We start from the raw sequence: 14,958 nt of genomic DNA, 5'->3' as shown, positions 1-14,958 counted from the left end.
CTGCACTCAGGACATTCCGGGGCAGTTGGAAGAGTCTGTTGCGGAAGCAGGAAGAAGTCAGTTGGAAGCCAAAGAGAGAGGGAAAGAGGCTTGTCAGCTGGTGACCGTCCCCCGGTTAACTACTAACTAACAAAACCTTGCCAGCATTATTGAGCAGACATTATTCGCTGGTTGGTTCTTATTTATTTCCAGATTCTTGGATCCCCTCTCTCTATGTCTCTTCACCATGGGTAACGTACAACTGTTTCCTGGCATGTGCAGAAGACAAAAGGCCCCACGGAAACACACACATGCACACTGACTGCATTTGTTTGTACAGAAACTGTCCAACAGCCAGCTAGGAATGGAATTAATGCCTCTCGCCCACCCCATGACAAGGTGGCTCTAAAAGAGAGCAAGGGCTCAGGTTGCCCTTGCGGGAGGAAACAGGAAGCATCAAGAAAGGCATTACAAAACTCATAGCTACTGCAAAGCACCCCAGTGCAACGGGTGAGGGACACTAACACTGCACCCCCGTCTAGGGCAGGAAGGGTTTGGCCACCCCCTCTCCCCAAACACACTTTTACTCACTAGTCAGGGGTCCTGCACACGGCTCTGTCTCAGGGCCAAACCCAGCATGAGAACAGGGCAAGGCAGCAGGACTGGCAGCTGGTTTCAATGAGCTTTGGTGGCAGTGCAGAGCAACCCCGCTCTCTGGGCCTCAGTTTTCTTTTGCAACCCTTCAGCATAAGTGGTGAGTGGCACTCTCACTCTGTTCCTTCAGGAGGCTGCTGGGATCATCCAGGAGTCATCCCAAGGGGTTTGGAGGGTCTTCTGGGATGGCAGAAAATAAGCTGATGCCAACATGGTCTGTGGCATGAAGGAGCAGCTACACACACACACACACACACACACACACACACCACACACATAGAGCTTGCTGGCCATAGCAGCACAGGGGCCTAACCAACTAAACTGCAAGCCAAAGCATACATCTAGGAGCCAGGAGTTTACCTGCACTTCTTGCTGCAGCGCACATGCCTCCAACTCTGAGCAAAGGTGTGCTCCACAAGCCTTTATGCCTAAGGGATGAAAGAGGCTCTTCCTCGCCTATTGCCTCAGCTGGTTAACCCTTCCTCTGACTTCAGTTCAGCAAGGCGGCCAGTCCCAAAGGATCCTTCATACTGCTGCCTCCCTACGGAGCTTATTTGATAAGGCCTGGGTAGTTTACTGAACTGGACCTGTGCCCCAAAAGATGGACCTATTATTTAGCTTGCAAAAGTGCAGCCCCTCTTCTTTCAGAATGGGAGTGTGAGCCAGGAATGCAGCAACGTGCTGAAGGATTGAAGGAAGGCACTGGGGGTCCCGCAAATCATCTGTTTTGCAGTGGCAGTTTCCAAAATCCTTTGACAGCTAATGTCATCAGGTTACCTTTAGGACTGTCATTTGACTAAATAAATCTTAGGAGGGATTCCCTTGTCTGAGTTTCTGCTTGATTAATTGATCAGTTAGTCAACCCTGAAGCCAAAAGCATTCACTTGTTTTTTTCTTTTTTTTCTTTTTAGATGATGGGTCTCTGTGTGTGGCAGAAGGCATCACCTGGTAAGAAACATCCTCTCTGGGGCACACATGCCCCTCTTAAGAATCATAGAGTTGGAAGAGATCATGAGGAGCATCTAGTCCAACCCCCTGCAATGAAGGAATTCTTTGTCCCATTTTGGGCTTGAACCCATGAACCAGGGATTAATAGTCTCATGCTCTACCAAGCTATCCCTTGCATAAAATTATCACTGCAAACCATCTGTAATCGTTGCAAATAGGCATGTGTTTGCCCATATATATATGTGCATAAATACACACATGCATACCATATTTGTATCTCCCTTTTCCTCAAAGGAGCTCAAGGTGGAGCATGCGGCTTCCCACTCCCTATTTTATCTTCATGACAGCCCTGTGAGGTAGAGGTTAGGCTAAGGGATTGTGCTTCACAGATATTGCTCCTTTCTTGGACACGGGTGCAGCTGAAGACAGCCCAGCTGCTTCCAGGGGAAGGAAGACCACAGCCCACTGTGATATTCACTTTACTCTGGTGGTCTGGAACTGAACCTGCAGTTATGTGGTAGACTCAGAGCCCAGTGCCAAGTCTGCTGGAGGAAGACCCCTACCCCCACCTCCATCTTCTTCCTCTCCCCAGGGCTTGCTGTTTGCTGCAAAGGAGATCCTCAATCTGCTTCCGGGGGGGGGGGCACTTTGTATGTGCGGCAGATGGCAGAGGAATCCTAAGCTGGAGCAGCAGTAGCCGCCCTCTGGTTGCCACTCCTTTGAAGCATGCCTCTGGCCTCCTGGTGCTCTTCTGTTGCAAAACACACTCCCGAACACACAACAACCCTCCTCTCCTGGGGAAAGATGAAAGTGAGCGGCAGTGGCAGCTCAGGCAAAATGCCAGCTGAAGGAAGGGCAGCATGAGAATGTTAAACATGCTTGTCGCTTCCCAGATTGGCTGAATAAACAGAGGGGATTACAGAAGGGAAACTGAGGCATGCACCAGGCAGCTCACTCAGGGAGGACAAGTATGTCGTTTCAGGGCATGACGAGCAGCTCACCTTTAGGCCTCCCCTTGCAATCCCACTTCAGTTCAGGTGGCTACCAACCTACCTACCTAAAAGGAGCATGGTCTCTTCTCCCCCCTCTCTCCCAGCTTCTGTGCTTCTTTTTCCCATAGAGATCCGGCTTCCCTTTGGCCGGATTGTTCCCAGCAGAATCGCAGGAAGTGGGGGCACAACACCCCCAGTCCTGAAAAGGTGTTATTCTCACTTTGCCTGATGTAAGCGGCAGTCAGAGACTTTCTGGAGAGTCCACCCTGCCCCCTCAAGCAACCACCTTGCGCTACTCATGTCTTCTCTGAAATGCGCATCATTTGGCAACAAATAAACACACCGCCCCAATGGTTAGTGAGGTGGGCTCTGTCAGTCCAGGGGCCAAGGCTCTTCATGGTGGGAGGGGCCAGAGAGGCAGAAACAAAAAATGGACAATCCTCTCCCAACCCAGGGATACAAGAAGTGGGGTCCACCATGTATAGGTAAGGAGAAAGCCCTTGTGCTTTTTTGCCTTGTGCATCAGTGACCAGGAGTTAGGGATGTGCATTGAGGTTGCCACATTCACTGATGATGCCAGTTTGCTCAGGGTGGAAGAAGTTGCAAAAACATCTCTCCAGGCTAGGTGAAAAGGGAGATAAGGAGAGATAAGGAGAGCCGTCTAGGCCAGCATCCTGTTCTCACAGTGGCCTAACAGATGTCTGTTGAAAACCAGGGAGAAGAACGTGAGCACAAGAGCCTTCTCCCCTCCTGTGGTTTCCAGCAACTGGGGTTCAGTGTAAAGAGACCAGAGTCACCATGCCTGGCCCAAATCCTGCCTGTATCTCTTCACTCCCATTTCCTCATGCCATGATACCATTGTTCCACATATGGACATACATGCCTGAAGCACTACCACCAACACTCTAGTTAAATCTGCCTGACTGGAACTCAAGAGAAAGCCCTTCCAATTCACACCTGTTCCCTTTCCAAGGCAAAGCAATGATAATCACACACACCCTGATTCCTATAAGTTTCCCCCATGTGTACGACCTGCCTCACACTGTCACAGCCTCTCTCTCCCTATGGATGGGATTCTACCCCCAAGATATAAAGGACCATCTTGAAGAGCCAGTGGACTTTTGCAGCTTGCTTTTCTCTCATGTTATTTCATGCTCTGTTAATTATTTTGGCCACTGTCTCACTCCAAACTTTGAATCATTTTGCAAGGTTGCAGAGCTGCCCAATTTCCTTGCCAAGCATGCCCGGCTGTACTTTGTGGAGAGCTGGGAGGCTGAGGCATTTGTCTCTCCCTCTGATGCCAATGACTGTGGGCACAATAGGAGCCCACAGAAGAAACAGACCTTCTTCCGACACCACCCCTCCTTTTCATCACTCACACACACAGAGAGACAGAGGCAGAAGCTCTTTACCATAAATTTTATTCGAATTTTAGGACACCCAAACTGTTACATACAGGCCCACTGGCCAGGAAACCATCAGAGCACTAAGGAGAACTTGGCATGCGCTGAAGGACCCTGAGAAGCCTTGGAGAAACCCTGGGTTGTGACCTTCCCAGGGACTGTTTGGCTCAGTCCTACTCCTGTACTTCTATCAGAAGCTGGCCACAAATACTGCCCACTGCTTTAAGTCTATTTTACTATAGGATCTGAGGTCCTGAGACTTTCCAGTGATCTCTTCCTACCCTTCTCACCCTCCTGCAGGTGAGACCCTGATCCTTCTCCTTCACTCCCCAACCCTGCCTTAATGGTAACTAGCATTAAGAAGCACACCAACCCACACTTACCCCGAAGCCATCATCTTAAGGCAACTCAACATCCCTTGTATCGGTGAAATCCCATCATCATAACTGCAGCTAGAGCTGCCTTGGACCCCTCCCTAAAGAAAGTATATCACATCATGCCTGGATGAATCACACATATGAAGCCATATTCAAAAGAAAGGTGAGTCCCGACTAAGGAGTAGCTGCCCTCTGGAGGACCCCCAGCCCTGCCCACTTTCTGGCCTTCCTCCTTCTGCACACACAAGGCACATCCCCTCCAGCCCATTTCCCTTTTGGCTGCAACCCCAAACAAGGAAGCCCCAGGACACCTAGGCAAGTGCTCAGTGAAAACTAACAAGCACAAGGTTGACTGCTGGCAGCAAGTCTTGCTGCTTGGAGCAGGGTGGCTTCCTCATCTTTTGTGCCAAAGCCACATGTTGATAAGGCAGGAAGAGGCCAGCACAGAGTAGAACAGCAGCTCCTTCTGGTGCCAGCCCATACGCTGCTTCTCCAGGCGCTGAAGCCGCCCTGCGATCTTCATCAGCTGCAGCCCGGAGAAAAAAAGAGCAACAGAGAGGAGGTCAGCCTCAGGGTTGCTATGCGAAACAGAGGCCATTGAGGGAAAAGCTTTGCTGGGGAATGATGCAGTAAGAGGGGAAAGCCTCACCAGAGGGAAGGGCAGCAATGCTCAAAGCCCATCCACCGGAACAAGAGGGCAAGCACAATCCCATGCAGAGGGACAAGACAAATATGTCACTTTCTATGCTTCCTCTCCCTCCCTCCCCACCCGTCCACTACCTGCTGATGCACCAGATTGTTGATGGGGGCACCAGGCCGAGAACATGCAATAGCCTTGTTAAAATGCCTGCACTGGCTGCCCACCTACAACTGAACCAGGCTCAAGGTCCTGTGTGCCTGAACCCTTCCATTCTAGCCCATCATTGGCAGGAGCGTCATTGGTCATTCTCTGAGTTGGTGAGGCTCTTTTGGCAACAGAGAAAAACTGAGCTGTTACTGTCTTTGGCCTAGTCCTGTGAAACACCCTGCCACTTTTAAATGCCTGCTGAAAATGTCTCTATTCTGTCAAGCTTATGCAGGCAGTTAAGAAGGCATCTTCCCACAGCATCTGATTTCCGATTCTAAGTCTAATAGAGTGTCATGTATATTTGCTGTAAATGGCCCTGGTATTTTTTTTAATAAAAAACAAAAACAAATAGCAGCATATAAATATTTTCACAAATAAATAAACCATCACCTGCTTCTTCATTGCCAGAGCCTCTGTGGTGCCGAAGTCCTCCGGAGAGCTCTCTGAGGCCACACTTTTCTGCAGGGAACTAAAAGGTGGGAAGAGAAAACCAGAGCTTGAGAGAAAATATGGGGACAGCTGATGAGGTGCACCTGCATAAGAGGTTTTGAAGGGGTGAGAGAGACATGGTGAGTCCCCAAAGCTAGGCCAGCCCAAGACATTTTGTTCAGGTGAGATGGCACCACCCCATGCCACACTGTAGGTACAGAAGATGCACAAGCTGGAGCTGAATTTGGCTTAAACATTGCTGGAGTGACAGGCTCCACCACCACACCTGAGAGCAGCAAGTGACACCTGCTGGCCACTTCTCTGCCTACTCATGAGAAGAGCCCTGCTGGGTCAAGTCAAAGGGGACCCACCTAGTCCAGCCTCCTCTCAGTGGCCTGCGGTTTGCAGCAGCTGGCATCTGGAAGCACCACTGCCTCTGACCGTGGAGGCCGAGACATCAAATAGATGCCTCTGGTTAAATGTCTCCATGAGTTTTGAAGCTTTGCTGGTTCTAATGGAGAGGAAGCCTCCCCCTGTAGAATAGGATGGTTCTCTGGATTGATTGATTGATTGATTGATTACTTCCTTCCTTCCTTCCTTCCTTCCTTCCTTCCTTCCTTCCTTCATCAGGGCCTTTCCCAGCAATCCCAGTATGCATTTGGAAAGGGTGACGATGCAAGTCAGGCCAGGCCAACAAGAAGCAGCATCACTGCTGGCATCCAGATTGCCAGGGCTGCTGCCTACAACCTGCCTTCCGAGCTCACTGCTTCATTTTGCCTAGGGCACAACGGTTGTCAAGGCCAGAAAACAGAACAACCACTCTCTGGTTTCCTCAGGCTTCCTTCCTTCCCCTCCTTTACCTGCACAAGTGTGCCAGTAGCAGATCTTGGGGTCTCAAATCTCAGGTGACCTGTGCAATGCCAGAATTTGGGGCTCCCTACCGCCTCTCGCCTTCCATCCTACATTATAGTTGTGGTGCCCCTGTGGCCCCCACCCCAGGCTCTGCACCCATTATGACTGAACTAGTTGGTTATATAGTTACTCATCTCCTTGACATCTGATGGTAGGGTGCTCCACAGGGTGGGTGCTACTACTAAGGAGGTCCTATGCATATAAATAATAAAATTATTTATTACTATTTATTTATTTTGCCTAAGCCCCCACCTTCTCCCCGAGGGCCTAAGTTTTTAACGTTCGGTGTTTTTTAGTGTTTTGGTATTTTGCTGGAAGCTGCCCAGAGTGGCTAGGGCAACCCAGTCAGATGGGTGGCATATAAATAATAAAATTATAACACCGATTATGTGGGCCCAGAGATAACCCACAGGTAGCCCGTCAGGTAGGGGGACCTCTTTAAGAAACAAGGGACAAGATCCACCTATCCACCCATTGTACAAATAGTGTGCAAGAAGCTCCCGAATTTATCACCAAAGCTTTTCTGAACTGCCCAAGTGATTCATCTTCATGATTTCAACTGGGGTTCACTCATGAGGTCAGGTCCAAGAAGCCAAGGGAGAGGGGGGGCATTTCCAGGCCTGAAGGGGGAAAATTCCATGACCCCCTTTTTGGCTCTCCCCACAGGTGAAATAATACAACATAGAAGCCCCCCAAAGCATGAAAATGTGCAGCATACACATGGGTTGCAGCCCCCCATTCACCTTTTGGTGGAGTTTTAGGGTCCTACCTTGGGTCTGAAGGCAAAGTTCTACCCACAAAACTCTTACAATCCCCAGGACAATGGTCTCTTCCTCACCACCTCCAGTAATGGAGCTGGAGCTGGCCATGCAGATGTGGAACCCAGGAAAGCAGAGCATAGAACATACCACCAGGGCAAGAAAGAGAGGCCCAGCCAGCTGGAAGCACCCACTCCCAACCAGAGGCACAGCTGGTGCACCATACAACCCTCCTGCTTTGCACACATCCCAGCCAGCTGCATGCTGCCCTGAGCAAAGCCAGAGAGAATCACCTGCATTGGGCTTGGCCAGGCTTGCAAAACAGCTGGAACATCTGGTGCCCCAGGAACCACAGCACCTGAAGGACATTCTGCAGGGAGTAGATCCTGCCCTCCAAAGGGAACGGAGGAAGCTGGGGGGTGGAGGAGGCAGGGGGCGGTGCACTTGGCTTCTGCCTGCAGGGGCACAGGGAGACAACCAGAGTGGTCACTTCCTCTGGCACCAGAAGGGAACTTCCTGGCCTCCAGAGCAGCCACAACCTGCACCTCGGTCAGAAAAGGCTCTGCAGGCACCTGCTTTGCCTTGGCACAGCTACCCCAGAAGATGCCACCACCTCCACTGAACATGCCAGGAGCCCTTGGCATGTCTGGGGAGAGAGGCAGACTCCCACTTGGCAGCCTGGGAGGATGGATGAGCAAGGGAGGGTGGCTGCAAGTGCCCCTAAAGCCCAACACCCCACCCCTGCCTGCCCCACAAGGGCAGCAGGACACTCAAGAAGGACCTGGCCAAAGCCACTCCGCAGCTTTCCCTTACCAGTCTTGCCTCTGGTCGAGAGTTCCCAAGCACCGGTGAGGATTCTTCGCCAGCGCCCTCTCCTTTCTGGCCCTGCTTTGATGTGCCTGGGTGAGGGGGCAAGAGGCAAAGCTCCAGCTGGGGGGCTAAAGGCAGGACCCCTTTTCTCCAAAAATGGTTGCCCTTAGGCAACGCGGACCACAGGCAGTCACTCCAGGTGCACTTGGAGCCCAGTAGGACAGAGCAGCCTGGCAGGGCACACTATTCCCTAGTGCTGCCACAAAAGGCAACACCGCTGGTCACCATCCCTAAGGAGTGTCTCTTTGGGTGGGGCACCATGTCACACCAGCCAAAGGGTCTGTGCAGCATACACACAATATAAATCTAGGGTCTACCACCACTGCTTACTCCACTTTGCAACCCCACCTACCCCTTTGCCCTCCCCTCCTAACTAATCCCCCCTCCTGTCTCCCCACAGCTTTCCCTGAGCTCCACTTCCTTTTAAAGGAGGGGGAAGCGGCTCCACAGAGCACCTTGCTAAATCTCTGCATGAAGTGCCTCCCCCCGAATTAAAACCTGTTGCAGGTGCCCCCCATTAAAAAGCTTACCTGGCCCTGCCTGTTGATCCCCACAGTGCAGTTGCATGAAGTGAGATTCTCTCCTCAGAGACCCACCTATGCAGGGGTTGGGAACCCCCACCCCATGGGCCAATCTTGGCTTTACAGGGTTTCAAATATGGCCCAAGTGGACATTCCCCATGAGTCATGCCCACCTGCCTTGCACCTGACATCATATATAAGGTAAGGTGAGGGGCAGAGAGAGATGCGGCCGTCAAGCAACAAATGAGAGCCTCAAAGTGGGAGAGCTGATGGGCTGAGGAGCCAAAATCTGCTGCACATGGTTCTTTGAAGTCCCAACTATGGGCCTTGGAAGCACCTGGTGCTATTGTGACTTTGGGTGGTTGACAGGTGGCCCATGAGACTAGATCCTGACAACTCCACCCCATGGCTCCTTGGGGACCTTCCTGCATCCCTCCCAAAACTGTGGCTATTGCCTCAACCTGTCCTGAGCACAGTACCAGCCGTTTGCGCCTTGGGGATCCAGGTCCAGAGATGAAGGTGAGGAAGGGGTGCTCTCCGTAAATGACTGGCTGGATGGTTGGCTCCAGCAGAGGCTCCTCAAGAATCGGGGGCTGGTGCGACAGCTGGCCAAGGAAGTGAGGCTGGACAGCAGCATTCGTTGTCATTTCTACAGAGGAAGGAAGAGATGAGAGAGGGATAGGGAAGGACCTCCATCTGCCCTGCAAGGCAGCTGATGGCAGGCTGTCCACATAGCCCCACAGATGGAATACCACTCTGTACAATCTCCCTGCAGGGACCAAAAAGGGCTTTTATCCAGAATCTGGTGCTGGTCTCCACCACCTTGCTCCATACACCTGAGGTTTTCTTGGCAGATGCAAGAATACAGGCAGGCATTTTGATACTGATGGGATTTTGTGGGTTGGGCTGTGAAAAGCTTGTCTCTGTAGACAGCACGATTCCCACAATCACCCCCTTGTCTGCATGGGCCTAGGGACATCTTCACCTTTGAGCTTCAGCACCAAGTGCTTTTGCCTTCAGACCTTACCCTACACCAGAGGGATGGTGTTTTCAGCCCAGGGGGCATGTTCCCTTCCAGGAGTGGGTTGGCCAAAGGGTGTGTGGGACCAAACACACACATACACACACCACTCTCCATCCAGGCAAGCAAGAAGACTTGTCATCTTAGTTCAAAGGCACCTTCCAACCAGGAGGGATGCAGAGAAGGGCAGGCAGGAGTTGTGGTCTGGGGAGGGGTGTGGCCTGCAGAGACTGTCCCCTAAGGGCCAGGTAAAGCTTTGGTGCATTCAGTTCCCAGAGTCTGGGTTTCCCCATCCCTGCTCTATACAATACCCCAGTGCACAGATGCTGCACAGAAGGGTTCTATCTCATCCACCATCTCACTCCCTAGTGTACAGTAGGCACTTCTCTCTACCTGCCACAAGGATCCTGTCAGGGATGTGCATCTGGTAGGATGGGGGGCAGTCCTTCGGGGTCGCCCCCTGCAGGTCTCCTGCACTGGGGTCCTCTGCCACCTTCAGCCGGCTGGGGACCTGCATCCTTTTGTTGATAGCTTCGGTGAAGCCCAGGTCGCAGGAAGCATTCTCCAGCTGCATGCTCCAAATGGGCCACATCTGTTCTCTCTTCCTTAGCCCCAGGGGTCAAGGCGGTGGGGGGCAGTTACACTTATGGAGCACGACACTTCCTTCCTGCTAAAAAATTAAAAGGGGAAACCAAGATTAATCCCTTCAGAAGGACTGGGTGTTCCTATGCATTGGGCAGGGAATCTCACTGACCACATACCTCCTGCTCCTGCAGGCAAAGAAAGCCTATTCAGTGACTACCTTTAAGTGCTCTCAAAGAGATGCTCTCCAGGCTTCACATATGCCTTGGGGGGCCGCTCCTCTCCCTAAAATGGATGTTCGACATGGACGTGAATCCACAGATGGCATATTCTGCCCATGGCTATCGTGGCTCTTGCAGAGAAGAGAGAGAGAAAATGGAGGGGAAAGGAAGTTGCATATGCTCCTTCTGAGTCTCTGCCTCTCCGCAATACAGCTCTGTAGTTGCATACCTCTAAACTTACTAGCTAGCAGCATGCCTTGTTGGATTTGACTGCAATCTTCCACAAGCAATGCACACCCATGACATTGGAGCTGCAGCTCTGAATTTATTGCATTTAGAACCCACCTTTCCTCCAAGGAGCTCAAGGTGACATATGTAGTTCCACTCCTCTGCCCGCTTCCATTTTATGCTCACAACAACCTTGTAAGGTGGGTCACTGGTCCCAATGTCACCCAATGAAGTTCATATAGCCAAGTGCAGATTTGAACCCTGGTCTCTTCCACGTCCTAGACCAAACACTCTAACCGTTACATCACCACTGGCCTTTATCTATCAAGCTTCACATGGTTTGGGCCCAGCCTTTGCTCAGACATCTTGGGCTCCAACTTCCATCAGCCAACATGGCCAGTGGTCGGAGAGGACAACAGCAGTCTCTAGATACTAGGTTGCCCCCGATCTTTAAGAAAATCAGAAAAGCCCTGTGGCTGGATCAGGCTGAAGAGACCCCCATTTAGCATCCTCTTCTTACAGTGGCCAGTCAGATGATGCTTATTTCATTATGGCCCCTTCTCTCAAAGGCTGGCGCAGGTGACCAGTGCATCCACCTCCCCCCCCTTGCTCACCTTGCTCTCTCGGACCCTTTGCTCAGTGTGCTTTGGATGGTCAGGCCTGAGGTTTTAGGGAGGTTTTTTTTTCCTTCCAGGAACTTCACTAGAAGCTTTGTTTATGCACTGCTTTTAATAATGCAAACAACCACAAGGCTTGACATGTTAAACAGAGTAAGCTTCAGGGTCAGTTGTGCAGACTGGCAGAAATACTCGTCCAAAATACATTTGCTTGGTAAATAAAAATAAAGAAATTTTAAACCCACAGCTTTGTTCATTTTATGGGTGCACTGAGAAGGAAGGAGCTCCAAGGCTTTTTCCATCAGATAGGATGAGAGACAAAAATTCAGGTCAGAAGCCTCCACCAGCCTCCTAAAAGCTAGCATCTCCTCTGGAGCCCCTGTGGGGCCTCAGCACCACCACCAATAAGCCCTCCAGGCTCCTGCAGCACCCACTTCTCTTAACCCAGCCTCAGCGTGAATGATGCTCGTTCATTCAGCCTGAAACCCCTTCAAGGCTTCTGCTGAGGATATTAGCAGCTCAGGCTGGGCTGCCCTTCTGGGCCCTGCGCTCAACGCTTGAGCAAGCTCCCCCTGAATTGTCTACCCTTGTCATATGCAAGGAGCCCAGAAAGAGAAACTCCCCTACAAAAGGGAGCAAGAAATAAGATGAATAATACAGCCCAAGGCTTTTGTACAGTTGCAAAAGGAAGCAAGCAAGTACATAAGGAAAGAGCTCTTCTGGCTCCCTCTGGTGGGCTGATGGGAGATTGCAACAGGTGGGAGATACTGTGTATAAGCAGAGTGGGGGGCCAGAGGCAGATTTAGGGGATTCTAACTGGTGCAGTCCCACTAGGCATGGAGCCCTGGGGGCGCTGCAACAATGATGTATAATGGAGACCCCAAGGTCCGTCATTTTGGGGGGGGGTAGGCTAGTCAAATTAATAGTGGATAAAGCTGCCTATGAACTGCCCTGAGACCTGCGGGAATAGGACAATATATTAAACAAACAACTCTCTTCAGCATCAGAGGCAGGATGTTGGGGGACTGCAGCAGGAGAGGGCTGCAAATGTCAATCAGGTTTTCCACAGACTAAGTTTTGCTACAATCCAGTGGTTTTCCCAGGAAAAGTAGGGGCAAACAGAAAACTGCTTGGACCCATGCTTTCTAGGCACTAGACAAGCAGAAGTGTGGATAAACATTAATAATACTACATCCCCCAACAAAGATCTATTGATGTTTGTTTTTAATTATTTTGCTTTTAGTTTGCTTTCAACTTACCATACATTTTTACTATACACCAGTGTGATACATTTTTGAGACAGTGGCATGTAAATATTCTTTATAAATAAATAAGAATTCAACCACCAGGCTCTTGTGCTGTTTAACAACAATAAAGAGAGTATGAAGATCACCTGGCTCTTCTGGTGAGGGCTACCAACCCACAGGCCTCTATTATACCTCTATTCATCTCAGTGAATGAATGCAGGTGGGCTTGTTCCTTCCTGCATCAAGGGCACGGCCTCTTCCAAGCCTCCTCCCTTGGGTCACCTTACTGGCAGAGAAAAGCTGGTGAACCTGTGGCAAAGGGCTGGCTTGGAGCAACAGGCAGTCTTTCTCTGCCCTCAGGAGTTCACAATACAGGCTCTCTGCCAAGGCACAAGGAAACCTGGGTACCAATCAACCCAACAAGGTAAGGAAGGCAAGAAAAGCAATTTCTCCAATGTCTGCCAAAAACAAGAGGACATAAGAAGAACCTGGATATAAGTGGATCAGGCCAAAGGGAGCCCAGCTAGTCCAGCCTCCTGTTCATACAGTGGCCAACCTGATGCCCCAATGGGAAGTCTTCTACAAGAAGGACCCTGAGTGCAAGAGCAGCACTCTCCCTACCTGTGGCTTCTAGCAACTGGCTTTCAGAAGGGTCCCTACCTCTGACCATGGTTCAAGAGGAGGATGTCCTTTTGAGCATCCTCAAACTTCTATGGCTGCTGGCCCATGTGGCTTCTCCAGGAGTTGTGTAATCTCTACAGACTAGCCCCCCTGAGCCACACCCAACTACAGGCTGGTGGAGAAAAGCAGCAAAGACTGGAGCCCCCAGGGGAGGGGAGAGCAGGGAGGGATTGCTGCTGGCACAAATCTAAGTGGGCCCCACTGGCTGGGATGCAGAGCCCATATGTTCACAACGAGCTATAACAGAACACAATTTGTTTCTGTCTCCAAAAACTGCTTCTGAATTTCAGTTGCTGGAAACCACAGGAGAGAGAAGAGTGCTCTTGTGCTCAAATACTGCTTCTGAACTTCCCATAATGGGCATCTGGTTGGCCCCTATGAGAACAGGATGCTGTGCCACTGATGTGCCACTGATCCAACAGGGTTCTTCTGATGCTCTTATGGAACCTTCAGGTCCAGAGGGAGTCTATCTAGATTGCTAAATTCATAGGGGCCTTTGACCACTGTAAGAATAGGACTAGAGATGGGTCCCTTTTTGCCTTATCCCACAGATGCTCTCCTAATGTTCTTCTGTTGTGTCCTGAGAAAGACTTCTGGACTTGGCTGTTTCCTTGCCAGCAGGGGAAAGAGGCTTTGCCGATGTGCTGAAACAACTTCGCAAAAAGCCAGGAAAGCTTTTACAAAAAGAGGGGGAGAGAGATACAGAGATAACTAAATCCACCACCACCATCACCTCCAACCAGAATGAACCTGAGACGTGATGAGGAACACGCAGGAAGACCATCCAGGTGCGCCAGCGTTCTTCGCGCTCGAGGTAACTCAAAGAAACTTCCGTAGCTAGGAGCAGTCTACCGGAAGCAGTAGGGAAGGCCCACTGGCCCACTAGCCCCACCCCCACCCCGGGTTTGAACCAGAGGAGACCTTCAGAAGTTTTGTCCGACAACGCTCGGCCGCTCCAGGGGAGTTAGCAAAGCTAAGGGTTCCTCGCGAGCAACGCCTTGGCAGCTAGCGGCGGCACTCAGCACATGCTCAGAGGCGCCTCCCACCTCGGTATTTGCCTCGGCCTTCCGCCAGAGGGCGAGAGCAGATGCCGGAGGGGCTTGGCCTGCTTGCTGCTTCCCTCCCTTCTCTTTTTTCTTTCTTTATCTTTTCCCCCTTTTCTTAACGGGACTTTTTTTGACGCACCTGCTCCTGCTGCTGCTGCCACCGCGGCCAAGCATCCGTCGCCCGTGACGTCGCCCCGCGCCGCGATTGGCTGGGCGCTAACCCGCGCCCCCTGCTCCAGCAGGCTGGCCTCGGCCGGCCGAGCCCGAAATAGCCATGCCCGGGCCGGGTCACTGTAGGCCAAGCGAGCCGCGCGCTCAGAGCCAAGCAACACAACAGGGAGGACGTCTGCAGGCAAGCAGTCAGTCCACAGGCGAGGCTTCTCTCCCCGCTGCTGGGGGAGCTGCTTCACCTGTTGATTTCTGCCTGCCGAGCCACAATAGGCTCCGCCCTCCACGAGGCAGGGCTGAGCCGAGCCGCCGTGGGATATTGAAACCTGGCAGAGAATTGGCATTCACGTGCATCTGTTCCCTAATAGCCCTTGTTACTCTAAAAGGAGCCACGGGAGAGCTCCTCCTGCTAAGATCCGCCGCTGCTTCGGGCGGGAGTAGAGAGGCATTCTAGCTA

General features: G+C 51.4%; 1 protein-coding gene and 1 long non-coding RNA gene across 7 annotated transcripts; one reads left to right on the top strand and one right to left on the bottom strand.

Moving 5' to 3' along the window:
* The first annotated feature begins 19 nt into the window (after positions 1–19).
* Positions 20–1,796, top strand: LOC309524151. The gene is made up of 2 exons (XR_014215818.1): positions 20–170; positions 1,545–1,796. It is a non-coding gene; the product is annotated as an uncharacterized lncRNA (long non-coding RNA).
* A 2,181-nt stretch (positions 1,797–3,977) lies between these two features.
* LOC309524147 (mitochondrial fission factor-like) lies at positions 3,978–14,750 on the bottom strand. 6 transcript variants are annotated; one of them, XM_082208564.1, is made up of 7 exons: positions 14,473–14,749; positions 10,105–10,381; positions 9,170–9,339; positions 8,113–8,198; positions 7,593–7,754; positions 5,591–5,669; positions 3,978–4,879 (listed from the first exon to the last, which is right to left on the bottom strand). In XM_082208564.1, the coding sequence occupies exons 2-7, from the start codon at positions 10,301–10,303 to the stop codon at positions 4,748–4,750; spliced, it is 828 nt and encodes a 275-aa protein (XP_082064690.1). In that variant the 5' UTR covers positions 10,304–10,381; positions 14,473–14,749; the 3' UTR covers positions 3,978–4,747. The 6 variants fall into 6 exon arrangements, with proteins under 6 accessions (XP_082064690.1, XP_082064691.1, XP_082064692.1 ...); XM_082208565.1 differs by having other exon boundaries at positions 10,105–10,378; XM_082208566.1 differs by lacking the exon at positions 14,473–14,749 and adding an exon at positions 14,038–14,106.
* Positions 14,751–14,958: the final 208 nt, after the last annotated feature.

This window comes from Podarcis vaucheri (assembly GCF_965113315.1).
Source record: "Podarcis vaucheri genome assembly, chromosome: Z".
Taxonomy (NCBI): Eukaryota; Metazoa; Chordata; class Lepidosauria; order Squamata; family Lacertidae; genus Podarcis; species Podarcis vaucheri.
Note: the sequence above shows the minus strand (reverse complement) of the source record. Positions and strands in the feature narration are given on the sequence as shown.

Coding starts and splice junctions, on each gene's coding strand:
- LOC309524147 (XM_082208564.1), bottom strand. CDS start 10,303: ATGTGGCCCATTTGGAGCATGCAGCTGGAGAATGCTTCCTGCGACCTG. Junction 8,199..9,169: donor CCCCAAGGCGCAAACGGCTG/GTACTGTGCTCA, acceptor CCCCTCACCCAG/GCACATCAAAGCAGGGCCAG. Junction 5,670..7,592: donor CCTGGCCAAGCCCAATGCAG/GTGATTCTCTCT, acceptor CCCACCTTTTAG/TTCCCTGCAGAAAAGTGTGG.